The sequence below is a fragment of the Microtus oregoni genome, unplaced genomic scaffold, assembly GCF_018167655.1.
Source record: "Microtus oregoni isolate MIOR12 unplaced genomic scaffold, Mior012 000031F_ref0000149, whole genome shotgun sequence".
Classification (NCBI taxonomy): domain Eukaryota; kingdom Metazoa; phylum Chordata; class Mammalia; order Rodentia; family Cricetidae; genus Microtus; species Microtus oregoni.
Window position 1 is genome coordinate 22,547,616 of NW_024543090.1, and position 13,258 is coordinate 22,560,873.

At 45.8% G+C, this 13,258-nt stretch overlaps 2 protein-coding genes across 10 annotated transcripts in view; one reads left to right on the forward strand and one right to left on the reverse strand.

Annotated features, from left to right (window-relative positions):
• Positions 1 to 2,606: 2,606 nt before the first annotated feature.
• Lcmt2 (leucine carboxyl methyltransferase 2) lies at positions 2,607 to 5,549 on the reverse strand. The gene has a single exon (XM_041678975.1). The coding sequence runs from the start codon at positions 5,498 to 5,500 to the stop codon at positions 3,443 to 3,445; it is 2,058 nt and encodes a 685-aa protein (XP_041534909.1). The 5' UTR covers positions 5,501 to 5,549; the 3' UTR covers positions 2,607 to 3,442.
• A 557-nt stretch (positions 5,550 to 6,106) lies between these two features.
• Adal (adenosine deaminase like) overlaps positions 6,107 to 13,258 on the forward strand; it is a 32,475-nt gene continuing 25,323 nt past the window's right edge. For 6 of the 9 annotated variants that reach the window (XR_005976674.1, XR_005976673.1, XM_041678980.1 and 3 more), the window contains exons 1-4: positions 6,107 to 6,182; positions 7,660 to 7,882; positions 8,094 to 8,224; positions 9,441 to 9,501. Coding sequence is in view for 5 of the 9 variants with exons in the window: in XM_041678980.1 (XP_041534914.1) it covers positions 7,793 to 7,882; positions 8,094 to 8,224; positions 9,441 to 9,501 (282 nt within the window). In the remaining 4 variants the exon portion in view is untranslated. The remainder of the gene's footprint in view (positions 6,183 to 7,659; positions 7,883 to 8,093; positions 8,225 to 9,440; positions 9,502 to 13,258) is intronic. The other 3 variants (XM_041678986.1, XM_041678984.1, XM_041678982.1) reach the window with 2 other exon arrangements.

The following is a 13,258-nucleotide window of genomic DNA, read 5'->3' on the forward strand; positions in this document are numbered from 1 at the left end:
CATTCAATCTCTAAAGGACATGGGGTAACCATGGACCATTGTCAAGCAAAGGAGGCTGAGGATCAGCTGGAATCTGGAATCTGCTGGAAATTGGACCCACTTCATAAAGCTAGGAGTGGTAGGTGCAGGTAAAGGCATTTGTTGCCAAGCCTGATGACCTATTCTGCCCTTGGAACCCATATAGTAGGAGAAAACCGATTGTTGCAAGTCGTTCTCTGGCCCCCACATTATTGCACTCCCATATCTGGGCACACACACACACACACACACACACACACACACACACCATACACAAACAGACAAACAAATAAAGCTAGGAGTGACATCAGGAAGTCTAGCCCTGATGCAGGCTAAGGAAGCTGACTGTAAAAGATTTGGGGCTGAGGCTTGGGGAGATGTGCAGAGGGCAAAGTAGATAAAAACCCTCCCTGGCCTGGGAATGCACAGCTCTAGTCCCAGAGTCCCAGATAGGATGGGAGGCGAAGGCAGAAGACTCCCCAGAGGTTCATGACTTGCTAGCCTGACATACCCAGCAGCGAACAGAAAAGAGACTGTCTCTAACTGGAAAGTGAGGCGATGATTTCCTTGGGTGGCTGCTTTGGGGTCACCTGTGCTCTGTAAGTAAGCCCCACAAACTCATTGGTTTCACCAGGGTGGACTCTGGGCTTATACTTTGACTTATCATTGGAACCTTAGGAGGAGGGTGAAAACATTGTTTACATCTCCCCCAGAGAAGCAGTTGTGTAAACGCTAAGGTTTATACTTGTTGTTTGTCTGTTTTGAGACTGGGGTTTCAGTGTACAACTGCCTTGTCTAGAACTTGTCACAATCCACCCGTCTCAGTCTCCCAACTGCCTGGATTACAGGCATGTACCATCACACCCACCAAGCTTGCTGTAGCCTTGATGTCAAACTGGACATTACTGGATAATGCCTGTGATTAGGAATCCACCCTAGAAACTAGTACTCAGATCCATCAAATCTCCACAAATATACAAGGAGAAAATATACAAGGAGAGATTGTTTACAATTGGGGTTTCCTCATGGAATGAGCTTGAGAGTAAGCTCTGGAGGTGCTGGAGGTGCTGGGGGTTGGGTTTGTGACCACAAAATGCACAGATAACAAATGAGGACTTCGGGGTCTGAAAAAAGATCACCAAAGAAATACCCAGGCACTGTAGCAGATGCCTGCTCTGCAGTCATGGAGCAAATGCTCTGGCAAAATTACCAAGTGCTCTAATTACAAAGAGTTTAGGAGATAAATAATTTAGCTAAGCATGTTGGGAAAAAAAAAGGGTTGACGTCGGAAGAAGGCATTCCAAATCTTATAATTACTTCCAGAAAACACAGGTTGGTTCCCTTGAGGGAACGAGCCCAAGCCCAATTACTCATAATGAGCTGCCTGGCAGTGTTCAGGAGACTAGGCTCCGCTGCACTGCTTCGGTTCTGGCACACACCAGCATCCTCTTGATCTCCCCGTACCTGTTTATACCCCTAGTAATGAGATTATAGTGATTGATGATGACACACCAGCCGAATGAAGTGGGTTTATAGCTGGGGTTCTGGAACTATCTCCTACACAGCTGAGGACACTAATTTCATAACATTCTCCTTTAACTTGCTCCCGAAAGCTGGAGGTAGGCCGTGGTAAACTTAGCGCACCAATCACGCTGCTGTCAATCATCCAGCACTTGGCCCTCTGAGAGCCTTGCCAGATGCAGCCCCGTATTCCAAGGCTCGTGCCTGGCCATAACCAAAGACTTTTCCAGAGTCTTTTCCATTAGAAAGTCTCATGTTAAATTACAACCGTGCTCAGTTTTACAATAACTACCCTTCACATCCCTTTTATGTGCAAAGTCAACCAAACACATTTGGAGAAAAGCGACTCCATGTCCCAGAGTTCACTAAGAAGTTAAGACTAAGTTGGACACTTACAGACTCTCAAGACACTACCATATCCAGGATGGCACTAGTCTAACAGTTCTAGAAAGACACTACCTCATGTTACATACATGACAGATTAAGTCTAAAACTTTAAGAAATGTCATTAGTTTTCTCTAATAGAAACAGACTTACCCATCATTTAAGACATAACTGAAGGGAGTTTAAAGACTGCAGATCATAAGGTATACTACAGCCCCGATAGTTAATGGCTTTAGATTGTCACAAGTTGCTAATTGCTACTTGTGGTGGTCTGAATGACAACAGACTAATGAATTTGAACACTTGGTCCCCAGATGGTGCTGCTACTTGGGGTGTTTATGAGGTGCGTCTTTGCTAAAGGAAATACGGCGTGGGGTGGGATGGGTGAGGTGGCAGCGGGGACTGTCTGAGGCCTTAGGGCTGCTCCCTATTTGCAGGTTGTGCTCTGTGCTGATGAAGGATGTGCTTTCTCAGCATCCCTGCATCCAGACACCACACCGGGATGGACGCTTATCTCCGGAACCAAAAACCCAAGTAAACCTTCCTTCTGCAAGCTGCCTTGCTCATGGTGTTTCTTCACTGCAAAAGGAAGGAAAGTAACGAGTATACTACACTGGGTAAGGCAGCTCAGCTCTGACAAGGAGCCGGCACAGCTCCTAGGTCTGAAGAGGTTAAGGAAAAGGCACAATTCCTGTAACCTGAAGCAATGCAGCATCAGTGTCTGCCCTCCTGTGCAGGTGACGTGACGGCAACTATGACTGCGGCGACAGAAAGCACCACCGCGTCAACGAGCAGGCTGGCAGAGGAAGAGCTGCAACTACTGGGGCTCACTTCCTGCTCCCCCTCAACCAGAAACTAGAAAAGAGCTGGCTGGTGCCAGCTGTCAATCTAAGCTGCTTGCAGGCTCAGATCAGTGATGGCTGGCAGTGAGAGGCGGAGGAAGATCTGGGACATTCATTATACCGGGTACAAAACTGACTAAGGAATTAAATGTCCGGTTTATTAGCACTTGCAAAATATTAGCAAAATAAAGTGATGAAAAGAACGATTTTAAAGTTGTACTTTTCAATGTTAAAGCCAGTCTTGTGTTCAAGCTAAGTCTTTAAACTACAGTGCTCGTCTCCGATTTTACACACAAAGCAGCAGGTCAATACTGTACTCCTGATCCATATTCAATCTTGTATTCTTACCAAGGATCTGTGTGAAACTTCCTCCAAAATATAATCTAGGCCCCAGACCCGGTTTGGGAAACTTCTTACTTAGGCTAAGGGTTGTTGTTGTTGGAAGTGGCTAAGATTTGAAAATCGGTAGAAACCCAATAAACTGGGCACATGATGCTGAGACCCCTAGGATGCATGGACACTCCTTTTAAGTGTTTGATTTCCATACCATCTTATTGTTGGTATTTAACGCTTGTTTTCACATTCAATAGTGTGGTAAGAAAGGTGTGTGTTGGGGTGTGTGGCAATATTTACAATCATATTCATTCTTGGGTCCTGAACCTATCAAGAGTCGGTCTTTATTGGCCTGTACTTAAGGAAGAAAGATCTAATGCCACTGGGTGGGGATTGAAGTAAGTGCCGAAGGAAAAGCAGTTCCCTCCCCCTCCCGTCAGCAGGATCTGCTGCTCTTCGGGGAGGAGGACACTGCTGTGGCTGTGCAGCATGACCGGCCAGGGCACAGATGTCGTGTCGAGCTGATACTCAGAGCTCGACCCTGAAGTCAAGTCGATAACAGTCACTCCAGGAACGGAGGAGGAATGAATCCAGACCCCTCCAACCAGAAGCAGCTTCCCATGAAATACATGAGCCGTGTGAGAGTATCTTGGGGTAATGGGGGGCTGGACATCTATTGATTCCCAGAGGAATCCAGAGGACTTTGGTCTAAGAAACAGTAGAGAGCTCAAAGGTTCTTCAGAAGCCCCAAGGCCTCCGGCGATAAGCGCTCCTCCTTGCCAACCGCAGGCACTATGGGAATGCCGACCCTCAGGGGCTGCCCCTTCTACTGGGATTGGGACCCAAGCCATTGTCTCTACATGTAGGAAACGACAGTCACTTAGTACAGGTTCCACCACACTTCGGCCACCATACACAAATAAGTATCTTTGATTCTGGTAGTATACTTCCGTTGTTGAATGCCGCCAACAAGACAACACGGGACCTTCTTCCATGGCAGCCTCTGTTACTGTTACAGTCTGACTCTCGGGGCAATCAGCCTCGCTTCTGTATAATTCAAGTTGGAGAGCCCCGGAAGCTGGAGTAACTGGGGACAGTCTCCCTCCAAGAACCAGAACCTGAGTATCTGAAAGCCTTGTCATGGTGTGATAAAGGCGTCCATCCCACTGGCCTCCAGTCCCCAAAGTACTTATTTGGCTGCTTTTCCATTCCGAGTCACGGGATCTCCAGAGCAAGTGAAACGTGCTCACTCGGCAGTGTCGCCCCTCTTCTTCTCCAAAGCCTCCTGCACTAAAAATAATGCCAGGGCTCAAGAGGACAGAGGCGTGGCCATATCTCTTCAGGCTGGAGTGCTGGTCATTAGTGACTGCTCTGGCAGAAAGAAAACCTGAAGGCAAAGCAGGATCTACCCAAAAAGATGTCTCTGGGGGTGGCAACACCGGAGTTCCCGATAGCGTGTCTCCCCTTGATGCTGCCAGGATGAAATAGTGGGCACACTTCAGATGCCACTCCTCAAACTCATCAAAGGGTTCGAGCGTCTCGATCCGCCGACGCTCGTCTGCGGGGAGAAGGCGGCGGTAGAACTCGTTCAGGTCCAGGGCGCTGCAGGCAGTCCAGCCAGCTTGAAGGAAGCGCCGTACCTGGGCCTCCACGTCGGGAAAGAGCTCCAGGCCGTGAAGGGGAGAATGCAGTCGCCGAAAGTGCTGCAGCATGATTTGCCCAAAGGCGTCTCGCGGCTTCATCTGCTCATAGATTACGAAAAGGGCGTCGGGGAAACGCTGGGCGGCCCAGGCAATGAGGGCCGCGGCATCAGCGGGCTCCAGGTAGGTGAGCACCGCCTCGGCCAGGAGCAGCGTGGGTGCGGTGGCGTCTAGGCCCGCGCAGTCCAGGGCCTCGCCTAACTTCGGGAGCTCACGCAGGTCCGCGCCCAGGATGCGGTAGTCCGAGCTCTCGAAGCACAGAGCGGAGGACGAGTCCCCGAGCTGGAAAGGGCCGGTCAGAGAGCACAGCTCCGGGATCTCCCTGATCCTCTCCGCCTTGCTCCGAGACACGTCCGGGAAGTCCACCTCCCAAACGGCAGTCCGGGCCAGGAGGCCCGCAGCCTTCAGGCGAAAGTACAGCGAGTCGGAGCCTGCACCCAAAGACAGAACCTGCGCCCGGGTCGGGGCCGGGAGCGCGCCAGTGCGCTGGAGGAAGGCGCGCACGCAGTGACGCACGGCGCGCGCGCGCACGTAATAGCCGCGGTGGATTAGCGGCGTGCGCCGCACAGGTCCCGGGACCAGCAGCGCCGCGAAGGCGTCGCGCACGTATCCGTGTGCGGCCAGCGACCGCTTGCTGAGGGCGCTGCTGTCGTTGGTGCTCTGCACGGTTCCCGCCCGGCGCCCGCGGCTTTGCGGACCCATGACCCGAAGACGCTCCGCAGTCCTCCACGCGAAACACTCACAGCGCTGGTGTCGTTCGCTTCCGGGTGCGGTGTGCGTCACTTCCGAGCAGAGCGCGCTTTGCCAAAAACCGCGAGAGACCATTTGATTTTTTTTTTTTTCCGAATTATGTTTTCCCGCGAAAGCGCCCTTTGCTCAGATGACAGCTAGAGTGGGGGGAGCTCGTCACCACTTTTCTACAGACATTTCGGCGTGAAGGGAAAAAGTCCTGTAGGTCTTCGTATTTGAGAACATTTTTAATCGAATCGGGGGCTGACGACCCGACTTCCTGCAAAGGACCGGCACCGCGGATCTTTAGCAGGCAAGAATAGATTGTTCCTTGCGCGAAAGTCATAATTTCTTTCCGGGAAGTGGTGGCGCACGCCTGTAATCCCAGCATTCAGGAGGCAGAGGCAGGCGGATCTCTGTGAGTTCGAGGTCAGCCTGGTCTACAGAGCAAGTTCTAGGACAGCAGAGAAACCCTGTTTTGAGCCCTCCCACCCAAAGAAGTAACAGTTTCTCCTTTATTGAATGTTTTCGTTGCAAGGGAAAAGTCATTTAAATCTTAAATTAGGCCAGATGGAAGTGAAGAAAGAGACCTTTACAGATAATTACCGTCTGATGGAAGCTGATTTGAACAAACAGACAAACAGATAATTACCCGGTAATTTAGTCCCCTGCACACATACATTCTATTGGCTGTCATGTATTCAGAGCTCTATGCCAGGCCTATAGTGAATAAAGTATTCACCCTCTCTTCAGCTATAAAATGGCACTCTCCTCCACTTCCATAATTCTGTGATTCTTCTGTAGTGTTGAGGATGTCTGCTGAAAATAGCTGTGAAAGATGTAATTATTCCTGGTGGCATGTTGAGTCCTCCATCCCCCTTTTTATTTTTTTTTTATTTTTTTATTTTTTATTTTTTTAAATTTTTTTTAATATTTTATTTATTTATTATGTATACAATATTCTGTCTGTGTGTGTGTCTGCAGGCCAGAAGACCTCATTACAGATGGTTGTGAGCCACCATGTGGTTGCTGGGAATTGAACTCAGGACCTTTGGAAGAACAGGCAATGCTCTTAACCACTGAGCCATCTCTCCAGCCCCTCCATCCCCCTTTTTAAAGAGAGTAACTCAGGGGGACTGGACAGATGACTCAGAGGTTAAGAGCACTGGATGGTTTTCCAGAGGTCCTGGGTTCAATTCCCAGCAACCACAGGGTGACTCACAAGCCTCTATAGTGGGATCTGGTGCCCTCTTCTGGTGTGCAGGCATTCAAGCAGACAGAACACATACATAATGAATAAATAAATCTTTAAGAGAGAGAGAGAAAGAGAGAGAGAGAGAGAAAGAGAGAGAGAGAGAGAGAGAGAGAACAACTCAGGTTGGGATTTAAAATGAAGTTCTTGCATTGGATGCTTAGGAGTTACCAGTAAGAATGCATTCCCAGAGGTGTAGAAACGTTATCATTTATTGATTTTTGTGCCTGGCTGGATTAGGAAAGGAGATGAGGATGATCTTAGAATGGTTGATTCAGAGTAGTGGTGTGTAGCAGCTATGAGGAGGAGTGTTTGAGTCCAGCTGATGAAAAATTGTCGAGTTCTGGTTCTCAGGAGCTCATTAGGGTCTCAGGGGAGCAGTTTCTGTGACAGAATGACTCAGGGAGTGCAAGATCTATTACTGGAGGCCTCTAGTCCACCCAGAGGACAGGAGACAGTGAGTTCAAGCCTCCATCTAGAGCCAAATACAGTCTGGGGTCAAATACAGCCAGGTCAGTCCCAGCCCATTTAAGGAAAGTGTTGGTGCAGCATGGTTGTGAAATAGTGTTTCCTTATGGAAGCAAATACGTAAGTGCTACATGTGTGTGTTAACCTGACATTACCCAGTAAACACGAAGTTAAAGTGACACCCTGACCTTTGACTAACCTGGAGTTTTAATACATTTTCTTATATTTTGTTCATAGCTTTACTAGTCATTTCCCCACTGTAGAAACACCTAAGATTAGCCGTGTGTGTGTGTGTGTGTGTGTGTGTGTGTGTGTGTGTAGTGGGGCAGGGGAGGGGCGGTCTGTGAAAGGAAATAGGAGTGGTGTTTCTTTCTGTGTTAACATCTGAAATTATTTGCATTTGTGAATACAGGTGAAATTCAACTCAAAGCTACACACAAGCAAGTCTTACTGAAGTACGTGTAAGTAAAGCCATCAAAGAAAGGCCAGGACCTCCGAAGTGCTGACTTGATTATGTTGTATCGTCCAAGCCAGAGTCAGAGTGCATGAAATCTTTGCCTCCGCCTAGAAGGATGGAGGCAGAAGGGCAGCAGTGTCCACGGAAGACAGATTTTTACGTGGAATTGCCAAAAGTGGTAAGAATTAACAGCAGATTCTGTTGCACAATGACTCTTACGTTGTTTTACACAAAAGAAAAGCAAGTTTTGTGGGTAGAATTTGTAGAAAGGGTATAGCTAAATCAAGTAGTTTGTCTGGTGCAAACTGCAAACAACCAGCACGTGGTGTGGGACCAGGAACCTAGTGGATCCTTGGTACATTTTTACTGATTGCATTCTCTTGTTTTAGGAGCTTCATGCCCACTTGAATGGCTCCATTAGTTCCAGTACCATGAAGAAACTGATAGCCAGGAAGCCACATCTTAAAGTTCATGATCACATGACCATGATTGACAAGGGAAAGAAAAGAACTTTAGAAGAGTAAGTTTGGGGAGATTGTAGGAATTTCTTTGTCTGTCAGTATTTTGAGATTGAAATAGATAAGAATCAGATTTTAATACTTAAATAAATAGATATCTGGCTGGGCAGTGATGGCGCATGCCTTTAATCCCAGCATTCAGGGGGCAGAGGCAGGTGGACCTCTGTGAGTTCAAGGTCAGCCTGTTTGTCTACAGAGCAAGTTCCAAAACAGCCAGGGCTGTTACATAGAGAAACCCTGTCTTGAAAAACCTAAAATAAAAAAATAAAAAGACATCTGGCATGGAAAATATAACCTAACATACAACATTTTCCCAACTGTCAGACTACTGATAGTATTTGTTTTTTTTTTAATAGTGTTCTGCCTGCACATAAGCCTGCAAGCCAGAAGAGGGCACCAAATCTCATTATAGATGGTTGTGAGCCACCAGATGGTTGCTGGGAATTGAACTCAGGACCTTTGGAAGAATAGGCAATGCTCTTAACTGCTGAGCCATCTCTCCAGCCCCTACTGATAGTATTTGTAATAATTTATGTTTGTGAAATTATACTATATTGATACTAGGTGATGGTGGTGCATTACTTTAATCCCAGCACTCAGGAGGCAGAGGCAGGTGGATTTCTGTGAATTCAAGGCCAGCTGGTCTACAGAGCAAGTTCCAGGATAAGTTCCAAAGCTACAGAGAATCCCTGTCTTGAAAACAAAATACAAACAAAAAATTATACTATATTGAGTTGCTTCTTAGATTTGAAAATAATGGAATGTGGATTTTTCTCTATTTGCTTTTGCTAGAGGATTAGAGAATGGAATTATTTCATACTTTAAAATATAAATAGATCATATCTTATTTTTAGCCATTAAGTTGACTTTCTAGATTATTGCAGCTTTTGAAAAGATTATCCTGTGGTTCTTTGTAAATCTAAATACTTACTATTAACCTAAAATTTACTAATTAATTCCACTTAGGGAGTTTTTCTTGAGTAACAAGTTTTTTTTTTTGTTTTTTTTTTTTTTTTTGGTTTTTTGAGACAGGGTTTCTCTGTGGTTTTGGAGCCTGTCCTGGAACTAGCTCTTGTAGACCAGGTTGGTCTCGAACTCACTGAGATCCGCCTGTCTCTGCCTCCCAAGTGCTGGGATTAAAGGCGTGCGCCACCACCGCCCAGCGAGTAACAAGTTTTTGTTGACTAAAGTGTATTAAAACATTTTGTTCATTTGTAGATGCTTCCAGATGTTCCAAGTTATCCACCAGCTTACTACTAGTGCTGAGGATATTCTGATGGTGAGACACGGAAGGAGTTTAGAATGTTGAATTTTGAAGCAATGAATGTCTCTCATTTCATATGACCTTTTGCTTTCATTAGGGCCCAATGAAAATGTTTTCTTTTTTTCCTTCTCAGTTTCTTTTTTCATTGATTTTTAATTTTTTTTAATGCCAACTCTTTTAAAAATCATTGTAAGACATTGGCATAAGCTAGCCTGAAGTCTGTTATTGTTTAAGAAATGAGGAAGAGGAAAAGACGTGGGAAAGAACCAAGATCCGCATCTTCTATTGGGTAGGGAATAATAATGACAGGAAAGCCTGATCCTGCTTCCAAGTATGGCACGTCATTAGAAACATGGTAGCTGGAGAGACAGCTCAGTGATTAAGAGCACTGGGCTGCTCTTCCAGAGGACCCAGGTTTGATTCGCAGCATCTACGCTGTGCCTCACAACCCTCTATAACTTCACTGACATCTTTTTCTGGCCCCTGTGGCACTGCATACACATGGTGCACAGACATACAAGCAGGAAAAACATTTGTACACATAAAATAAAAATAAACCTTCAAAAATAGAAATATTCAACCTTAGATGGGATTACGCTATTATTCATTCCTCTCTCTTTGCTTTTGCTTTTTTTCCCACATAGCCCAGGCTGGCCTCACAGATTCTCTGTAGTTGAGGCTGCCCTGACACTCCTAATTCCTAGTCTTCCTGTCTCCATTTTCAAGTGCTGGGATTACAGGTGTTCACCACCATGCCCAGGTCATTAAGGAAAATGTGACACATGCTTATACTTCAGCTCTCAAGCGGCTCACAGATTCAAGGCCAGCCTGGACTACATAGCAAGACTGACACCTCCTTCCTACTTCTGTCTCCCACACTAAATAAAAGGAAAAAATGAATAGATGAGTAGTCCAGTAGTAGAGGACTTGCCTGGGTTTGACATCTCCACCATCCCTGCATGGCAGCACAAAAAAGAAAGGAAGGAAAGGAGGAAAGAAAAGGCAAATAAAAAAATGCAGTTTGGGTTCTGGAGAATTAAAACTTTGAACTAGTCAGTTTCTTTTTGTAATAAGTGTGCTAATTGTATTGGTTCCCTTTTAGAGAAGAATTAGCTTTAATAATTTGGTTCAGGAAGCGTTGACTGTGTACCCCCAGTGTTCTAAGCACTATACCAAATAGGAAGAGACAACAGATAGAATCCCTGCTTCTGGGGGTTTATGGGAGGTTGGAGAAGGAGTCCTGCCAGTAGATAGATTTATATAATAGGATAAACCGTCTGTTGGAGACATGCACAGGGATTTTAGGCATCTAAAAGGATGTCATCTCATTAGCTGCTCAGCAGACAACAGAACATTGCTAGCGGTGTCTACCACGAGGACTCAGATCGTACTTTATTGTGGATATTGCAGGGCAAATAATGAGCTTTATTGTACCATTGGTCGAGTAATGCTATCTTCACCATCATCTTGTTTCAGAATGAAAGTTGGCAGAAAGCTCTCAGATGAAACATAAAGATTCTGTGCGTTTGGTTTAGTGCCACTGGCATGAGCACCAAGTGATGACAGTGAGCCATATAGATATGTCTGGAAAGGGGATCTTGTTTGTTCCTTACTTGCTTATTTTTCAAGACAGGATTTCTCTGTGTAACAGACCTGACAGTCCAGGAACTCACTTTGTAGACCAGGCTGGCATTGACCTCACAGAGATCTGCCTGCTTCGGCTTTCTGAGTTCGGGGAGTAAAGATGTGCTCCACCACACCTGACTAAAAGAGGGACTCTTAGTTGATAATGATTGGTCTGTAGGAAGTCAATTGGGCATTTTCTGATTAATGATTCACGTGGCAGGGCTCAGCACTCTGGACAATGTACCCCTGCTGAGCAAGCCTTGAGAAGTAAGCCAGCGGGCAGCACCCCTCCATGGCTTCTACTTCAGTTTCTGCCCACGTCCAGGCCCCTGCCCTGACTTCTGTCAGTGATGGAGTGTGACTTGAGAGTTGTAAGCTCCCCAGTTGCTTTTGGTAATAGTGTTTTATCACAGCAATAGAAACCCTAACTAAGACATGGGGCTCCCTTAAACTCTAGTCTAGATGACCTATGTATAATGTGAAAGAGTCAGGTTCTACAAAGGCCAGACCTGGTAGCCCACGCCTTTAGTCCTAGCATTTGAGGCAGATGGATCTCTGTGAATTCAAGGCCAGCCTGGTCTACAGAGCAAGTTCCAGGACAGATTCCAAAGCTACACAGAGAAACCTTATCTCAAAACAAAACAGAACAAACAAACAAAAAAAGTGGCCTGGGCTTGCAGCTCACTGGAGCCCTGCTTGCTTAGTGCCTGTGCATACTTCCCAGCATCCTTCACCAAAAAAAGCAAGAAGACAGAAATGAAATGTAGCTTACCTAAAGTCACACACAGGAAGTGAGAGTAGTGTCTCTTCCAGAGTCCGTATACTTTCCTGTTGAGGATTTAACTGATTGGACTGTGTTCTGTCTGGAATAAGAATGGGAATAGATGAGAGAGCCAGCCCCTAACACAGCAGCTCTCAACATCTGGTTTCTCTTTTGGTCTCAGTGGAATAGGGTTAGTTGGCCCTTCCTGGTTGTAGTTCTGAGATCCAGGTTTTTCAGCCTGCATCAGTGAGGCCATACTTTGTTATAGCAGTGGCAGCAAGCTGGTGTTCTTGAGAGTAGTCCCCAAAGCGTCCAGTGCCAACAGCGCTGGAAGCTCCAGGTTCCTACTCTGGTGAGGCAACAATGTATCTTGTGTTGTCTATGAGTGACATGATTTTGAAGCCTATAGTGTTGCCTTGAGCAGGACAGTCCCTGTCTGATTTTCTAGCCTGTATTGTGAACTTGAACTATCCATTCTATTATTTAAAATTCCTTTTCAGGCCAGGTGGTGGTGGCACCTGCCTTTAACCTAGCACTTGGGAGGTAGAGGCAGAACAAGTTCCATGATAGCCAGGGCTATATAGAGAAACCCTGTCTTAAAAAACAAAAAATAAACAACAACAAAAAATTCTTCTTGACTCTTGTGAGGGCAAAAAAGTGGGTGCAGACATTGTATTGCTATGAACTCACAAAGTGCCATCTTGTTAGGTTGTCTGCAGAGCCAGCCAACACTTGTTCTTTTGTTAAGACGTTGTCCTTGCAGGTTTGTGTGCACACAAAGAAGATTAAGATTAGTTTAACAACTGAAGGGCCAACTAGGGCAGATTTGTGGGATCTTCAATCTGGTCCCTTTCCCCATCTAAGTTTGGTGTTTCTTAGGATTGATGGCAGAAAGGAAGAATGTCCCTTCAGCAATTTTTAGATTGTTAGACTTGTACTGTATTAGATAGTTTGACTTTATTTATCACACACTTTCTTTGCCTAAGGGGGATTTTCCCAAGTACCTCAGAGAAAAAGTTGGCCCTGCTAGAATTTGGTGAAAAATACAAGGCATTCCTCTATAACTTGCTAAGAACCCTAAGCCATGACCTTAGCTAACACGCAAGTAATGTCTAATTGTCGTCAGTAGAGCCGTTTACTTCTTTGTGCATTTCCCAACACCATGCAAACACTGAGGGACTACAGTGACTTTGACTCATTTCTCTGTTTTCTCTGCCATTATAAACACTAGAAAGTCAAGGAGAAAAAAGCCAGGTTTGCCACTAGGCAGACAGAGGCAGGAGAATCAAATGAGTTGAAGGCTCACCTAGACTACCTGTCTCAAAAATTAAAAAAAGAAAAGAAAGGAAGAATCATGGCTGATCTTCAGACTTAGTTTTCCCA